Below are 18,582 nucleotides of genomic sequence, written 5' to 3' on the forward strand. Positions count from 1 at the left end.
CAGGTGGCTGTGGGCTGGCTGTGCTGTCTTCAGGTGTTTTGTTTAAAAGTGCAATCTGTGCCCTCTGCTATGTCACTTCAATCTAGGGAAAGAAGGTGCTTTGAGGTAGGGGAAGGGAGGTTAGAGTCTAGAGTGAATAAACACAGAAAGATTGGATTAAGAGGCAGAGCCTATTGCTGGGAGTTGGGATGGAAGTGTGGGTTTCTTTGAATGGATATGTCAGTTATGGAGGTGGGAAACCAGAAGAATTAAGAGGGAATGAAGGCAGAGCAAAAGTACTGAAGGCTGAGTGTAAACTGGCTTGATGTGATGTTGTATTGTGTTTTTATATCTCTGTAACAGTTCTGTAATGGTTTGCCCCTTCACCCCCCATTTTCTCCCAATGGTTCCTCATGGAGATTCCCCACCTTTCTCTCAATGCCAATCTCCCTGAAAATACTCAGTCATTCCCCTGTCCCCTCCCTGGTACCCTGTCCATCACTCGGCTCCCCATCCCAGAATCTTCCACCTTGGGCACCGAGTGAGTGGACGAGGGCCAGGGGCTCCTCCCTTGACTTCCCCCATTGGTTTGTGTGTCTGTCTGTCCTTCTGCCTTCCACTCCCCCAAATCCCCCCATTGGTGAAGGGGCGTCCCTTCCCCTTTGTTACCGCCCCGGTACTTAAGACAATTGCGAGATCCTCGAGGCCACTTTTGGCCGCCGGGACAATGGCATTGAGAGCTCCCCGGAGTTTGCATTAAACTTTTTCTTGCATTAGACTTTTTCCCTGGCCTTGAGTCGACTCCCTCATTACCTCCTCGGACGCTGCCTCTCCTCCTTACAAGGCAGACAGTGAAGCGCTGCTCCTCGAATCTCCTCGAGAGACAGGGCAGTGTCCCCCGCTGCTGACCGTGCCTCTGCCGGGCAGGCGAAGCCAGGGAGCTTCAGAGAAGGCACGGCAGCAATGTGAGATCAGCAACATTCTTGGAAATTCAGCTACTATCCCCAAAATCACTAGACATGATTGACATCTCTATGCCAGTAAGAAAAGATGGGTCATGTAAGGAATGGTAGTGGTATAACACAGTCCAGGAAAGTTCTTCTGGTGCTGTTTCCACCTGAGCTATTTCTGTCAGATAGAAGAGTTCCTTATTAGCTTTCCATGTTGTTATAGAGTATGTTTTACCTTGAAACTTAGTATCAGGCAGAGTTTTTCAAGTTATGCGTAGGTTTCTAAAAGTGTCCTGTCAGACATTCTAGACAGCTTATTCCAATACTCGTTAGGGTAACAGCCTCTGGTGGTAACAGGAATTTTAAGCAATTCTCAAATTTGTGTCCTGATTGGCTCATTGATGTTTCTGTGGGTTGCAGCGACCTGACCTTATGGTTGTGTGCTGCAGATCCCCTTCAGCCTTCTCTGCCTGCTTCTGACACAGGGATGATGAGATGCAAGGACTGAGATCTCCCCCTCTGTGTGGGGAATGTTGCATCAGCATCCAGTTGTTGGTAAAACTGTTGCCTAAACTGGAGCTGGTCTGTTCATACCTTCGCCTCCCAGTCTGCCACTGTGTGGATGTTTGTGGGTTTTCCCCTCCCCTCCCTGGCTGCAGTACTAGCATTTGTCTGGCCCCGTGCCTAGTCAGTTCAGGGAGCTAAGCTATCCAAAAACTGTTTACTTCTGTAGGATTAGGATATAAATTTTTGTAAATGTATCTTTGTGTGCCAGCAGCTGACAGGAAGTGCTTGTTAACGTGTCTAGACAAAGCACTTTCTAGAGAGCAGGTACACCTGGTAGGAAATGTGAATACACGTGGGACTGGGTGTGACAGTCTATGTTCTAATTAGTACTACTGTGATACTACACAGAGAATTTATTAATTTATTGGCCATAGCAGCTAAAGTTAGAAGTGGCTGGCAAGGCATCCATGTGTGTGTGGTGTTTTTTGTGAAGCTAGTTATTTTCTTGCATTTATGTATAGATTTTTTTGGGGTCAGGTAAACTTGCACTGAACTGAAAATCAGTGGCGATCCTAAAGGTGTACAGCTGATGACTAAGTGGGAAAATCAGAAGGGAGCAGAAGTTAGTAAACCAAGACAGTTATTACAGAAAAAGTTGATCATGGTATCTTAAAATAATGCAGGTGCTACAGATCTAACCAGTGGGGTGAGAACTTGGAGGAAACTTCCTAGAATGAAGTAGTCACAAGGGTTAGACTTCCAGTGCTTTCTATTTGCTTTAGAAATGGCAACACAGAGTTAGTGTTGGAAGAAATATTGTGTAGCTGTGTCCTCTGAATTTTCTCCTTGGTAGGCTTTTCAACCTGGCATAAGTACAAGAAAGAAAGCATTCTTGTTCTTGCATTCTCTTTTGCCCCTCTGTTCTGTCCTTTTCTAAGGTGGTTTTTATTTGGTACTTTTACATAGAAAACTTGCTGTGTTATTCCAGTGATTGGCACTGTATTTCACTAGATATAATTTCTGTCCTTAAGAACAGTTTGGTTTTAATGAAAAGCAATAAATAAAGTGTGTTGTTGCATACTGAATATCAAGAAAAAACTATCTAATGGCATTGCATAGTGAGCATCGCTGCTTGAATGATCCAGGGATTGTGCAGGAAAAATAAAGGTTCCTCATTAGATTATATAAATTTAGCACATTACCAGTTAAAAATGGAACAGTATAAGTAGACACGGTTTTAATTTTGTAATTTCATTACTTCTGAGAGGTTTAGTTTACAATTTTAATATTGTTTAATATGCATAATAATGAAATACTGCAGGAAATCTTTCATCTGTTGCAAACTTGTATTTTGCAAATGTTTAATTTCTACACTTCCTTAATTATAATGTTTTTGTCAAATTGGAAAATACTGTTTCCTTTTGCTAGAGTTTTGGAATTATTAATAGGTCTTTTCTCTGTATAAAGCTTATGGAGTGCTTTCATTTCTGAGTTACTTTTAAGCAAATACTGTTTGTGTTCTGTTCAGTCTAGATTTCAAGGTTTCTTTTGCTTTGACACCAGTAACTCACTAGAAGGCAAAATACTAACTGTTGAAAAATACTGGGCTTATATCCTTGATAAATCACAGTTTCTACAAGATAAACTTTGAGAAATGTGTTTCTTTTTCCATGTTCATGACTTTCAGCAGAAAGCATTTTTCTTGGTTGTTTGCAGATGGTTATTTTAATCTGACTCTTGCTGGTAACCACTTTCCCAGTTCTTAGAGTATGCAGTCACCATGAATTGATCTGCTTTATTAGCTGTTTCCTGGCTCTCCATTTGAGTCTTTTAAAATGTGTTTTGGAAGCTACTTGAGTGTTCAGCTAACAGTTACACTGTTGTCCAGGCTTTGTACAGGCTTCTTGGTGGCAATTTTGACTATTCGGTAATAGTGTTAATGGATGTGTGTGTGTGTTTTAATAATATCCTCTGGGTTAGGATTCATTTGTGATGGTAGGAGATGCATTCTAAATTACTGTCTTGTTGACTGCTGTTTTAGTGATAGTTGTTTTATAGCTGACAAGCCAAAATGGTTTCACAGAACAAAACTTTTTCTACTTAGTGCTTATTACTTCATTCTAATGGTAAAAATTGATCCAGCCGTGATTTTTTCCCCCTCTGTATGAGAAAGGAAAGTTAGTACATCATCTTTAGAACCTATTGCTAAAATTCCTCATAGTACAAAGAACAGACTTTGGGTTTGACTGCATTTATGTTTTGCATGCTGAGCATCTACTGCTAAAGGTCTCGCCAATAAGTTGAGTCGTAGTTGAGTTTCTTTGCAGTTTTGCCAAAGTTGTCTGCCAGTTTATGGAGCAAAATGGAAAATGGGCTTTTGATCCAAGCTGTATTCAACAAAGAAATATTTCAGCAATTTTCTTGGAATAGGTGAAAAGCTGGGGAGAGTTGAGGGGGTTTGAGGGGTTTGATACATTTCTTTTCTCGAGGTACATTGTTTCAGATTACCTCTTGGTCTCTCTACAGCTCTTCTGCTCAGAGGAAGAGGGAAATGCTTTCTTGTAAGGTGACTTGAGATGTCCGAAATTCTTTCTAGAACCTACTTTTCAGCTGCTTGTTCTTCCAGGCTTTTTGTGTTAATTCCCATGGCCATGTTTTTTTAACAGAGGAACTATCATTCCCTGTGTTAGTTTCACATTTTATTTTCTGATATATAAGTGTTGGACAAGCAAAATGTGTTTGTTTCAATCAGGCGTTGTTGATTATTTAAAAGAAAAGAAAATAAAAATCTCATATGGAGCTCATAGGAAATATGGAGCAACAGTGATATTGGGCTTCATGAATCTTCAGTGACATCATTTATGTTTCAAAGTCATTTGTTAAAGAGTTGAATAAGATGGGGATGTGTGCAGCTCTCCTCTCAATGGTAGCTCTCTACTGTTTTTTCTTTAGACTTCTTAATGATGGAAAAGTTAGCATATTTTCAAAATTACTTGCCTCTTTGGAAAAATTATGGTCTTAAACTAGTAACTTAGAATTATTATTGATCACAAGTAATATCCTCTACCTAAGTGGTACATAATAGTCAATCATTTCATTGTACATTAATGCACAGAAACTGTGAAGGTGAGTATAAAACATCTATTTTGAGTTAAATGCTTTATTATGTTTTGTCTTCTTGTGCCACATCTCTTAATGCTTCAAATAATGTATAGACTATATATATTAATAGCAAGTTTTAAACTGCATTTTTTTAAGATTACACAACATTTTTGGGTGATTAAGTGTTTTAGGTTATATGGAGTGTTGTAAAATCTATCATTTATTGCACTAAACCTTTATGGTTGAACAACAGCCTCTGCAGAGAAAATACTTAATCAGTCTGACTGTAATTTGTAAATCACACTCAAGAGAGAAATTTACCTTGTACCCAGATATTCAAAAGCATCTACATTAGGCTTGTTATTTTATAGGCAATGTCAGAAAACTTTTTTTTTCCTTACAGAACTCTTATTTTTATTTAGTTTAAATTTAGTTCAGTCAGTTATAGCTACTTTTGAAGTGGTTCCAGCTCCATTTTTAACAACTTCTTTTTCTGGAAAAAACTCAGGTATATCAATAAATCTTAAGATTAAGTGAATTGTAACTAAGATATAATTTAATTTCTGTGCTACCAAGGATTGTGATTTGCTTGTTTGTGTTGTGAACATCAAGGGGTTCTTTCCCTTATTTTCTCATAAAGTCTGGAATTGGTGTGAATTTTTTTTTCTGGCTGCTGCTGTTATGCCTTATGTTCAGTTTGCATTAACTATTAATGATTTTTTATAAGCTCCTTCATTTACTTCTTTATATATTACTACTATTTTTCTTCTGAAACCAGGTATGGTGTTGAAGTAGAGGTGTACTTTATTTGGTTTACTGGTTGGATGTGTCCAGTACCTACCATTTTTACAAATAATACTTACTATTTAGGTTGAAACCTTTTTGAGTAGAAGGGGAAATAGTTTCAAAGACTTTAGGATGTTTAATTGTAATGCTTCAGGTTAAATTTTACTAGTTTTGCAGTCATTCCAATTTGTAGATGATTATTGTTATTACCATCCAACTGGCACTCTTGGAAATGTATATAGTGGTTTTGTGTTAAATGTTGTGCCATACTTGATGGAAAGATTCATTGAAATACATGTAAATTTTTTAAGAATACCTGGGCTTCCTTGGTTTCTATGTGTGTTTTTAAAAACCAGCACTGTTTCATTTGTTCATCTAGGTTATCACAGCTGCAGCCAAGCGAAAATTTTCCTTATTTTCTTCCTGTGAGGTAGCTTAATGTATTGGACTACAGAACTATGTTTTCACAAGAGCAAATGCTCTTCATTGACACTCTAGTAGATGTTACAGGCATTATAGCAATACAATAGCAATTTCTGAGTATATTTTTAAGTACTTTTTCCCCTTCTTCCTTTCCACCATTGCTGTGATCAGTCTTCACCTGGTATTATATGACTGTGTAGGATACTAGGTTGATCACACTTGCATAGTTGACATTTAAATCAATCTCCTGGGAGTTGCCCTGGGTAAATGTGTTGTTTAAGATTTGCAGCTTGTGGAGCAATGGACACCAGGGATGAGTTGAGATGAGCTGCAGAAAGACATGGTATGATTGGGAGGTGAGAAGGAGGAATGTAATCTCCTCGTAACATGTTACTTTTGTTGAATGATTTAAGATTAACTTCAAGAATTTTCAAACCTTCCTACCATCAGGCTGGAAATAAAAGGATTTTCAAACAGTTTGTTCAGCTGTCTTGACTTTGTGTATGTGAGATGAGAGAGAGAGTTTGAGTCAGAGTCAGAACTTTTGACAAAAGATGCCTGCTCTGTGTTTGTCTAAACTACGGAGTCTTGAGGTAATCTTTGAGAAACCTGGAGAAGAAAAATATGTAGTGTAATATAGAGTTGTGTCAGTGATGCTGTTTTCACAAATTGCTGTATCTGTATTTTAGTTTTATCTTATTCATTGTGTGTTTTGAAGTATTAATCCTTGTCATTACATAGTAAATTTTATGTGCTGGAGGAAAGAGGGGGATGTGTGTGTGTGTTTGGTTTATGACTGTTGTAAAGGACATCTGAAACATGTAGTGGACTGGAAAGAAATCTCATAGTGTGACACCTTTAAGTGCAGAAGTAGTTACCCAGCCTGACAATGTCATTGATGTAAGCGAAGAAGTGTGGGGACATGTTGGATATGAAAGATGTATTTGATAGAGGATCTGTCTGAAATTGAAGTGACTGTAGCAGAAGTTGTGGAACAACTTGACAGAGTGAATAAATTTCCAGGACAAGATGGTGTGACTGAAGAGCTTTTAGAAGAACTCGGAGATGAAATTTCTGAAGTCTTGCTTAGAATGAACATGATTTTTGAGGACTGGAGGATAGCAAATGCTCATTTTAAAAAGTGCATCACTATCTGCATGGTTCCAAGTCTGATGTTTGTGTTGAAAAATCAGTAGAATTTATAATAAATATATTGAGTTCCTGGATAAAGGTACTGTGGAAAATTTACATTTTCTGTAATGAGAAGCTCTCTTCAGAGTCCTTTGGAGTTCTTCAGAGTTAGCAAAATATTTGCAAGGTTGATCCAGCTGTTATAATGAAACATGCTTTTCTGTCCCTTGCCAAAGGCATTTGATGAAAAAAGTACATCAGTCTTAAATGGAGAATCATCAGATCATCAGCTGACTTGCTAAAGGATAGGAAGAGGGTGTGGCAGTAAATCCTTCTCAGTGGAGTGGAGTCATAGAGAACTGTAATGCACAACTTATTTCCTAATGACCTGTAAAAACAGCGTGAGTAAGGGGTTGGCATAGTTGAGTGAGTTGATTGATGTAATAAGGATGAGGTTAAAGTGAAGAATTTTGGAAGAAGTTTGTAAAAGTAATTGGGTAATAAAATGGCAGCAGCAGCACATTGTAAAAAAATGAAAAAATTTATTGGGGACAAAACCACTCCTGTCTTATATAAGATGATGGGCATTGAGCTGACTAGAAATCTTAGATTCTTAGCACAAGTGATAAAGGCAGATTATACGTTAGGAATTGCTAGGGAGATTGTAGGAAACAGAACTTAATTATTCCAGTATGTAGATTTGTGACTTCTGTGTGTGTTGCATACTATTCCAGATCTGGTGGTCTTGCATCACAATTTTTTTAGTGTAACAAAGCTGAAAAGAACTCAAAAATTATTAAGGTGGCTCAAATGGCTTTTGTATAAAGAATTAAGTAAAACATGGATTTTACAAACGGAAAAGTTTTGTACATAATTGTACATAGTAAAAAGAGGGTAAGTGGATTGGTTACTGCATGTTTCACTGTTTAAAAGTGGGGAACATTAAATAAAGCTGGCAGGAGGTGTTTTCAAAACAAGTGAAATGAAACATTTTTTATGGAGAGTTGTGCTGCGAACCCTTTTGTAAGGAGTATTTCAGGTGCCAAAATTTGACACGATTCAAAAGGAAAATAGGCTGTTTTTTTTTTTTTTGTTTTTTTTTTTTTAATCCAACAGAGAGCTATGGTTGTGGTTGTGTAGAAAGCAGGTCCTTCTAAGTAAGGAAATATCAGCTGTACAACGAATTTCCTACCTTGAGGATAATTAGCATCTGCTGTCATCTGTGCAAATGGCTGTGATTGGAGGATAGGGTGCTTGGCAAGATAGACCTGATCCAGGCAAAAGATGCTGCTTGGTTTGGTACAGATGGGTACAGAAGACAAGAATATTGAATGTACTGATTGGTTCTTTAATACCTCATTTCTACTATACCACTTCTGGGTCTTATTAGGATAATCCTGAATGGGTGTATTTCCTTTCAGATGTTATATATATATGTAAGCTTGCATGGTACTTAAAACAGATGACATACAAAACCTTCTTTTTCTCCTTCATAATATTTAAGCAGTGCTGTTGTATACACCTCAAGACAATGAGCTAGGCATTGTAGTTGGATACACAGGCTGTTAAACAAAAAGAGTTACAAAAGAAGTGTAAGCGGTAGCAAAAAATTTTGTTACCAAACTTGTAATACATTGTTCTTGATTGGTTTTGTTTACAGGATTTTAAGTAACAATAAAATAACAGAGTTGAAGAATGGTTCCTTCTCTGGATTACACCTTCTAGAAAGATTGTAAGTACTTCTTGAAAAGCTATTTTCACTTTAAAAATGAAGTGATATACTGTTTGTTTCATTAATAATTCTTAGAACAGAATGTCTTAAATAAGGGATCTGTTATTTATTTTTATGTATTTTTTGTGATTGAAGATTTAACATAACTAAGTGTTCTTTTAATATGTATGAATGAATTATTCAATAGTATGAATGACATGTAACAGCAAAAAAGAGAGAATCTCACCTGCAGGTGAGAGGGCAGTTTCAGTGGGAATTTTACTAGAATGCTATGATGGCTGGATTTGCTTTGTTGGTTGTTTCATTATACAAACACTATGTTGTAAAGAAAATTACTTTAATTTCTTAAGTGTCAAACCATTTATTGAACAGTTGCAAAGTATATTTGCAGAGGAAGCAGATGTATTAGAGCCCCTAAGAGAGAGTGGATTTATTAAAGATTTGTTGTTGACATTTATTTTGAGAGTTTTACTGCTTACTCCACAGCTTTGGTATATGCCAAAGGTACAGGGGGATGGGAGTGAGTCTGATGGGAGTAACTTCTTGGATATCTTTTGCTTCCCATTTTCACTTTCCTTACAGATGATACATTGCCTATGAGAGAAGAGGCAGCATTGCAGCTTCCCTTACAGTCAGCCTTTTTCCAGCTGGTAGAAGGTCAGGATTGGCAGGTTGATCTACCTGGGAGCAAGCATAAACTTTAGAGATAAGGATTTTTCTAGGCCATTGGACTGGGAAAGTAGCCAGTTTCATAATCATCTCACAGCGTCTAGGAAGAGTTCCAAATGACTTTTGGCTTCAGGGAATTAAAAGTATTTTATTCTTCCTCTGAAACTCGAAGGCTCCAATCCCAGTCACCTGACCTAAATAAATTCAAGCACTTCTACTATTCCCTCTCCCATATACCAGAAGAAAGCATCTTTTCACTGGCAGATGAGCTTTATTGTAGAAGTAAGTTGCTGTGCCAAAGAAGCAAGGTTATCAGCAGTGATGGTATTTGCTTAGGTAATAAAGGCATCTGCTGATGGTTGTTATTTGTTGAAACTCATTACAATTTTCAGACAGGAAATACTAGTTAGTTTGAGATAATGATTTAAGTTTTCTTCATGAATCCAGATCCTAATTTTCTTTAAAATCATAAGAATGCAGCTTCTTCCATTTAACTCCTGTCATTTGTAAGGGGTTTTTAGGTTATTTTAATATCTTCTTTCAAGAAAAGCAAAAGAAAGCAGCAAGGCTGGCATCAAGTTTTGAGCATTTAAAGTGATCTGGGATAGCCGTGTTTTAGAGGGTAATCTCATCAGAATGAGAACATTCTGTATTGTGCACTATTGTAGGAGTTAATGCATCAACAAAAGATTAATAATGGCCAGGTGTCTTCATTATAAATATAGGGATAACAAGTGTGCTACACTAATTATTAATGTTAACATTTTCTTTTTTTTTCATTTTGTACATACAAGATTTGTTTAAAAGCCATAGATATTTAACCACAGTAAAATTCTCCTCCTTAAATGTTTTGTGACCTTGGACAGAAACTTCTATTGTAATTTAAATAGTTTTTCAGACTTAAATAGATAATCAATAGTAAAAGGAAAAACAGTTGAAAGTCACAGTAACTATTTTAAACATTCACATTATGTTAAGTAGCAAATTATTTTCCTGATGCTCATCGTGATAACTTCCATGCCTTGAAAATTGCATTTTTGACATTTTTTTTCTTAATTTTATTTTGTCTTACTATTCATACTTCCCCTTGTTTCCTTATGTGTTTTCTGCTTTGTAGATAAGTTCCTTTCCCCACATTTAATTTAAGAGATGAAATGGAGATAACAGAAATAAATTGTCAGTGTTTAAATGGTTAATTCAGACAGTATGATTGTCGCTTTACTGCTTACTAGGGGAGAGCTTCTGTATGCATTTCATATTTGTTCATTCCTTCTGATGTTACACTTGGTAGGAAAAACATTTGCAGTTTCACTGTAGTGGTTTTCAGGTAGAGATCATATATGTGTTGATATGAACCAGCAGTGTGCCCTGGTGGCCAAGAAGGCTGATGGTTCCTGGCCTGTATCAGGAATGGTGTGACCAGCAGGAGCAGGGAGGTCATTCTTCCCCTGTACTCAGCACTGGTGAGGCCACACCTTGAGTGCTGTGTCCAGTTCTGGGCCCTCAGTTTGGGAAGGACGTTGAGATGCTCGAGCACATCCAGATGAGGGCAACGAGGCTGGAGAGGGGCTGTGAGAGGTAGGGTAGGGTAGGAGGAGAGAGCCCTGTGAGGAACGGCTGAGGGAGCTGGGGGTGTTTAGCCTGGAGAAAAGGAGACTCAGGGGGTGACCGTACCACTCTCTACAACTCCCTGAAAGGTGGTTGCAGTCAGGTCTGGTCTCTTCTCAGTTGGTCTCTTTCTTCAGGCAGCAACTGACAGAATCAGAGGATACAGTCTCAAGCTGCATGAGGGGAAGTTAAGGTTGGATGTTAGGAAAAAGTCTTTTTTGAAAAGAGTGATAAAGTATTGGAATGGTCTGCCCAGGGAGGTGGTGGAGTCACCATCCCTGCATGTGTTTAAAAAAAGACTGGATGTGGCACTCAAGTGCCATGGTTTAGTTGAGGTGTTAGGGCTGGGTTGGACTTGATGATCTTGAAGGTCTCTTCCAACCTTGTCATTCTGTTATATATTTAAATAAAGCCTTTAGAACAATAAATCAGAGGAATATGTCAGGAACATGGATCTGCGTAATAATTGATTGAATTTTAAACAATACTGACAACTTTATAATTAATCTGTTAACATACTAACCTTTTTTCTCCTGTTCAGTTCTTGAAAATTTTACTGAAAAATGTGTATATTTTTAAATTATTTCTGTCACTGTATTAATTTTTCTGGTAAATTTGGGGACATGGTATTTGTAGCTGGCGACTTGTTGCACTTTAGGTTTTCATTTTACACAAACATGTTATCACTTGACCTCATCCACATCTGAAAATTCTTCTCTGTTACTGTTGAAAGGGATATAGTTTTGGGGCATACAAGCAACAAATAAAACAATGAGGAAGTGCATTAAAAATGGTGGCCCCAAGTAGGCATAATAAGTCATAGTTTTAATTAATAATAATATTTACAGATGTGTTAATTTAAGATAATGTGAATTTGGTAATGCGTTATTTTGTAAAGAGGGTGATAAATTTACCAAAATAAAAGTTTAATTTTACTGGAAAGTGAAATGTATGTTAATTAGAGTAGAAAATGACTATGCTATGTCTACATCTATTCTTACAGGAAAAAAGTATGCAAATAAGAGTAAACAGGTCAAAAATTTTAACTGTCTTAAATGTAATAAAAGTGTCTGTACAAAAAGATGCTAAATATTTTAATCTCCATTACATTTCCATATTAATTTGAAATTCAACAAAGTCAAGTGCAAAGGATCCTGCACCAGGAGAAGAGTAGCCCCAAGCACCAGCACAGGCTGGGGGCTGACCTGCTGTGGAGCAGCTCTGTAGAGAAAGACCTGGGGCTCCTGGTGGACACCAAGTATCCATGAGCCAGCAGTGTCCTTGTGGCCAGGAGGGCCAGTGGTATCCTGGGGTGCCTTAGGAAGAACATTGACAGCAGGTTAAGGGAGGTGATCCTGCCCCTCTGCTCAGCCCTTGTGAAACTCATCTGGAGTTCTGTGTCCAGTTCTGGGCTCCTCAGTACAAGAGAGACATGGAGCTCCTGGAGCAGGTCCAGAGGAGGGAGACAAAGATGCTGAAGGGACTGGAGCATCTCTGTTAAGAGGACAGGCTGAGGGAGCTGGGTGTGTTCAACCTTGAGAAGACACAAATGAGAGGGGTGCTCATCAATATCTGTCAGTACCTGAAGGGAGGGGTGGTAGGAGGATGGAGCCAGGCTCTGCTCAGTGGAGCCAAGCAACAGGACAAGATGCAACAGTCAGAAACTGATGCACAGAAGTTCCACCTGAACATGAGGAAGAACTTTACTGTGCAGATGACAGGACATAGAACAGCTTTCCCAGGAGTCTCCTACACTGGAGATACTCAAGAACCATCTGGATGCAATCCTGTTCCGTGTGCTCTGGGCTGATTGCATGTGGCAAGGAGGTTGGACCAAATAACCCACTGTAGCCCTTTCCAACCTGACTCATTGGGTGGTACTGGGAAATGTAAAAATTCAGTCATAAGCATTTGTTTGATTTGCCCACATAAAATCTACACTCCAGAGAGCCAGTGAAAGGATAGGCTGACTTTGTAATGTGTGTAATGTATAACCTATTTCTGTAATTTCTTGCCTTGTGTACTTCCTTCATTTCCCTCTTGAAAAAGCATTTCGTATAGGAAGAGTCCATGGTAGCTAGTATGTTTCCCATCTGACATTTACTTTCAAGTAGTGTTAAGGAAGAAAAGATAACTTATCCAGTGGTAGTTAAGAAAACTTAATAATATATACATGTCAATGTGTATGCATAGGCATAGCTTGTGCCTGCAGGATGCTTTATTAATAATTAAGACGGTCTTCATTGTGCTGAGACAGAAAGCAGTAAATTTTTAAGTACATATACATGCACTCTTAAATCATAGATAACTGGCTACTGAAATGTTTCATTGCAAAGTGTAATTAAATTAAAGGTTTTTTTTTTCATGTAGCAAACCATATTTAAATATAAGTAATCTTTCATTAAGATACTTTTTACATCTTAACAAGAACATTGGGCACAAAAAACAAATTTTGTTGGTGAGTTGCTATTTGTCCACTTATTTATGGCTTTGATAAAGGGCTGTTCCCATTTGGCACAACAATATCTTCTATCATGAGAGTGGTTAAACAGAATTGTGTGATAGTGAAATCCGCATCCTCTGAGGTTTTCAGGCCTTTACTGGATGTAACAGTGGGGCAGTTGACCTGATTTAGTTGTAATATGAGCCAGAATTTGGAGTACATGACTGACCTCAACACATCCCTTGAAACCTAGGTTTTTCTACTATCCTAACATCTGTTAGTGGCCTTCATTTAATGAATATGGGGTACCCTTATTTACAGTGTTATTTAGATTTAGGAGAAAATTAAGAATCTTTTAGATTCTCAGAGTAAGATTGCTCTACTGCCTGGCTTGTAATTTGAGTTGTTGTGGGTGTAGGGTTTTTTGTTTGGTTTTTTGGGAGGTTTTTCTTCATTGGGTTTTGGGTGATGAGGGGCGTGGTTTTTCTTTTGGGTTTTTTTGTTTGTTTTCCTTGTTTTGTTTTTTTAGAAGGATTCTTGATGGTGGAAGATAAAGTTAGTATAATATAAAAGATGTTACCCTAACTCAAATCCTTTTTTTGCATTTCTTTTGGAGAGATTTTCTTCCATTTGGACAAATATGTATCTATAGATGTATCTTGTTGGTTGTGCTTTGCCAAAGAAAAATCAACATCTGAAATGATAAATTTTCCTGTTAAATTTGAAATGAATCCTGAAATGATTAATTTACTGCTAATGCAAAAATGTAGTTTATATGAATGTATTCATTGGTGTTAAAACATTAAAGCTAGGCACAACTTTCTAGTAAAGTTATCTCTCCCACCTCCCTTTTATGTGAGAAATACAAGTCTGTTGGTTTAACTACCACTGTAATTTCTTCATTTAAAGACTGTCCTACATGCTGCAATCCTGGTAGTTGTACCAGCCTGTGTTGCATTAACATCTTTCACTGTTTCTGAAGAGCTGTTAGACATGTCAGCACTGTTGATTTTGAGATCTTTTGCTATTTCTTTTGTTTCACAGTTTTCCTCTGCAAATACTTTTTGGTAGATTGATGTACAGCTAGTGCCTACCCGCGGACTGCCACTGCAAAGGGTAAAAAACCCCAACCAAACAGAGACTCCCCATCTGTTGTAGTTGCAGGTTGAGAAAAGTTCACACTTTGGACATTCATTGATATGAATCCATTGCTGTGGATTTATGAAAGAGCTGTATCAGGGAGTACTCTTGGAATTTCTAGAGTGAAATCAAGGATCCCTGGATAGTCTAGAGTAGTGGATTTCCAAGACATGTTGTGAAGGTTTTTCTCCCTCAGTGGTTTCAACAGTGAGGTTTTAAGTGGGAGTTAATGTGATTTTAAATGAAAATTTGAAATGAACAGTAAGTAATTTTTCTTCTCTACTTCAAAGATTGATGGTAAATGAGTGATGAATACCTTTTATTAGTCTCAGATTTACCATGGTCTGGTAGAACAGGGTGTTTATATGCCTGAAAGAGCCAGTTCTTCAGTCTCCCGGTACCACTGCACTGGAAGTACTTGGCAGTTCCTGCCACCATAGCAAGGGAAGAAAATACAGTTAAGAGAAGTGTGTATATGAAAATTAAATTACTGCAAGGTGAATTTAACGTATTTCAAGTATTTAAAATGTTTAGGTGGAGCATTCAAGTGTGATCCGTGTGCCATGACGCTGTCTGTTGTACCATGATTGGTTAATCTGTCTGCAGGAAATGCTGTTGTGAAATCTTGGGATGAATTATATTTTTACTCATGCATGTCTGTGTCATGGTAGATGTAATCCTCTTGTACAGTTCTCTTTCAAGCAGAATTATTCATGTTGTGGTAGATGTAGGAGATCTTTTTTATACTCTTGCAAATTCTATCACTGTTTTTGAATGAAAGTACTATTTTTCTTGTCAAATCTAGAATGTTTGGATATGACCAAGAAGTGAGAAACTTTGCATATAGTAATAAGCGCCTGTGAAGTTTCAGACAGTAGTACAGTAAAAAATCTAGTGTGACTAGGGACGTGGAAGTAATTTTAGCATTTGTGCAGTGATAAAGTTTCTTCAGAACTGTATAGGTGCTATCAGCTGCTTTCTGTGACCTTAGAAATTAAGCTGTATCTGCAGAATATCTCAAGTTAGGAGTTAAAACTCCTATATCACTTGTACAATTAGAAAGCAGTTTAATTTAATGGATACTTTACATTTCCGTTTACAGTCTCTCTAAACTTCAGATTTAGAAATTTGCTCTGAAATGTTTTCACCAGCTGTACTTGGGATTTTCAACCAGGGCTTTGCTATTTTGCCAGCAACATAAGTGGAAATTTTCAGTGTTGGGTCTTCGGTGTATTTTTAAGATCACATTTTGCTTTTTTTGGTAGATGTTGGGCACTACTGAAGTATTGAAAATTGGATAGGCTACAGAAGACAATATGTGCTACACAGTATCATACTGTGTAATATGCATGTGTCTCACCCTGCATAGCTGTAACCTGTTCACACTGTGTCTTTGAGACTATATTATTTCACCTGATATGAACTGATAGAATGTTTAATGGAATACACCTGCTGTTTCTGTTCCTCCTTGTAGCTAAAATATAGATTTTTCCAATTTTGAAAGATTTTATATTAGAGAAAGTAAAAATTTGTTGTTGTTTTTTTTTTTTTTGTTTTTTTTTTTTTTTTTTTTGTTTTTTTTTTTTTTTTTTGTTTTTTTTTTTTTTTTTGTTTTTGTTTTTGTTTTTTTTTTGGTGCTTTGTTCTGAGATATTTGGGGGGTGGGTGGTTTTGATTTGTTTGGGGGGGCTGGGTTTGGGTGGGTTTTTTTTTTTTTGAGGTTCTTAAGCAAATTGAGACAAGTTACATGTATCTTTATGAATATCTCTGTTTTAAAGTGTAATTTATGGTAAATGCTATGTCTTAATTTTTGTCCACAGGGATCTTAAGAACAATCTTATTAGTACCATAGATCCAGGAGCTTTTCTGGGGCTTTCATCTTTGAAAAGACTGTAAGTATGCTAGTCAGTTTAAACAAAACAAATAAAAAACTCCTCTGAGAGAGTAACTCTTAGCTTCTGGAAGTTTAGACAGCAAAGTTATTATATATTAAAAGTTGAATATATATATATATATATGCTGCCTAAATATATACACATGTGTTGCAGAATAAGGACTTTACAATTAAAATTGTAAAGCAGGTATGTTTTATTTCTAGCTGGGACACATGGGGGATATTTCCACCATACATGCGTACCTGGTGAGACAGGTTCCAGGTTTAAATACACATTGATCCCACACGCTCACACCTCCCTGCCCGCCCACGCCTGCCCATTCTCCGCCTCTTTGCGCTTCATACTATAATTAGTCTTCTGTGGTGCCTTCTGGTGGTCGTGGGGAGGGGTCTTCTTGATGAAGTAAGAGGTCTTCCTCAGGTGTTTGCTTTTTCACCTTGTCTCTGGGCAGGTGCAGTGGAGGTTTGGCTAACTCTCAGGTCAGTTTGACCTGGCCAAAACCAGGAGCCTGGTTTTTGCTGACTCCTTAAGTAAAATGTTCTGCTTTATCGGTTTTCTACAATACTTGAGTCTTGCTTTACTGAGTTTTCACAATATATATCTTGCCTTTATGGCCTTTACCTAGCAACTATATTCTTATTTGTTCTGTTACAAGTTGTTTCTACCTAACAAGTTGTATTCCTATGTGTTCTGTTACAAATTGTTTTTTCTATTTTTACAAATTTGCTAAATAAACTATATATATTTGTTTCTCTCCACCCACCTAAGTACATTATATGCTTCTAAAATTCAGAATTTTTGTAAACATACATGTTTCTTATATCACACACACGCATGTATAAAACAAAGTCTCCTTTCAGACTTATGACTGAAGAACATCCGCTGCTTGTGGCTTGGCAGCCTCCCTTGTTCTGACAGTTGCTTGTATTATTCCTTTTTATTTGTACTTGAGTGGCTTGAAACCTCACTGGGTGGATGTTTGTTCAGAGCTTTGATTCCATCAAGTCTTGTTTTGTTGAATGTTAAACTCATGATTTTTATTTTCCAAAGGTCACAGTGGAACATAGAATCCCTTGCTATTAATACTACACTGAAGTTACAGCACTATTAATGCTGCTTTATTTAAGGTTTTGCCAACATTCCCATTAACATATTTTTGGGGGATTTATGCTTTGGCTGCAAAAGTTCTGTACCAGATGAAACTTGAAAAACAAAAACTCAGCATTATCGCTTTCATTTTCTTTTTTCTTTTTTTTTAAACACTGTTCAGATTTTTGTAATATTTTTACAGCTTTTAAGTCTTAGTGATTTTGGTACTACCTCCCCCATCCTATTTCTTTATTAAATTTTTAGAGTATATATGTTAATTTGTAACTGATCAGATGATATGGCTCATTTAAAAGGATGTATGTTGGTAACTGGACTTCAGAAAACCATAAAAATGAAACTAAAGGACCAATTCCGGATTATTATTAAATAAAAGCTTAATTTTTATTACTTAAGAATTTTTTGGCAATTTGATTTGAGATCTATACTGAAAAATATGTAACTTTTAGTTATTACAGGAGTGGTCTTTTTATGTATAATAAATGCACTATATCTCTGACATGTTTAAAAATTAAGTGATGTACTCTGTATTTATTTATTTATTTATTTATACACACACATATATATAAATACTGCACAAATAGGAAAACTTGCTGGGTAGGGATGTAAGCCAAGACTGTTTAAGGGAATTTGTTGGTAAGTCTAGACTTGTTGAATTGTATATGGACAAACTATAATTAGTTAAGAGATGGATTAAGGAGGCTGTGTGCATATGTATACACCCTTATAGCAGTACCTTGTGGGTTTTCCTGGAAAAGACCAAACATACATGTGGTGCAATCTGTTACTCGTGAATTTTTGTTCAAATGCTTCTATTAGCAGACTGTATGTCATTTGGAAATAAACCAGCTTGTTCCAATTTTTCCTTTTTTCTATTTATAGAGACTTAACTAATAACCGAATAGGCTGCCTGAATGCAGATATATTTAGAGGACTTGTAAACCTTATTAGATTGTAAGTATAATTGGTCCTGTATAAATACACTTAAGTTTTAGCCTTGTGTAAGTTAACCTTCTTTGTTTCAAGGGGAGTAGTTTATTTAAGTGTGCTCTTGAAAGACAGCCAGTGCCTATGGTTGTGGTTTGTTACTCAGTAGCAAGCTTAAAAACAA

At 37.0% G+C, this 18,582-nt stretch overlaps 1 protein-coding gene across 1 annotated transcript in view; it reads left to right on the plus strand.

Annotated features, from left to right (window-relative positions):
* The window catches only part of ADGRA3 (adhesion G protein-coupled receptor A3), a 55,512-nt gene that overhangs the window by 6,473 nt on the left and 30,457 nt on the right, over nt 1–18,582 (plus strand). Inside the window, exons 2-4 of the mRNA XM_053976416.1 lie at nt 8,539–8,610; nt 16,290–16,361; nt 18,354–18,425. Coding sequence (XP_053832391.1) covers nt 8,539–8,610; nt 16,290–16,361; nt 18,354–18,425 — 216 coding nt within the window. The remainder of the gene's footprint in view (nt 1–8,538; nt 8,611–16,289; nt 16,362–18,353; nt 18,426–18,582) is intronic.

This window comes from Vidua macroura, chromosome 4, assembly GCF_024509145.1.
Source record: "Vidua macroura isolate BioBank_ID:100142 chromosome 4, ASM2450914v1, whole genome shotgun sequence".
Classification (NCBI taxonomy): domain Eukaryota; kingdom Metazoa; phylum Chordata; class Aves; order Passeriformes; family Viduidae; genus Vidua; species Vidua macroura.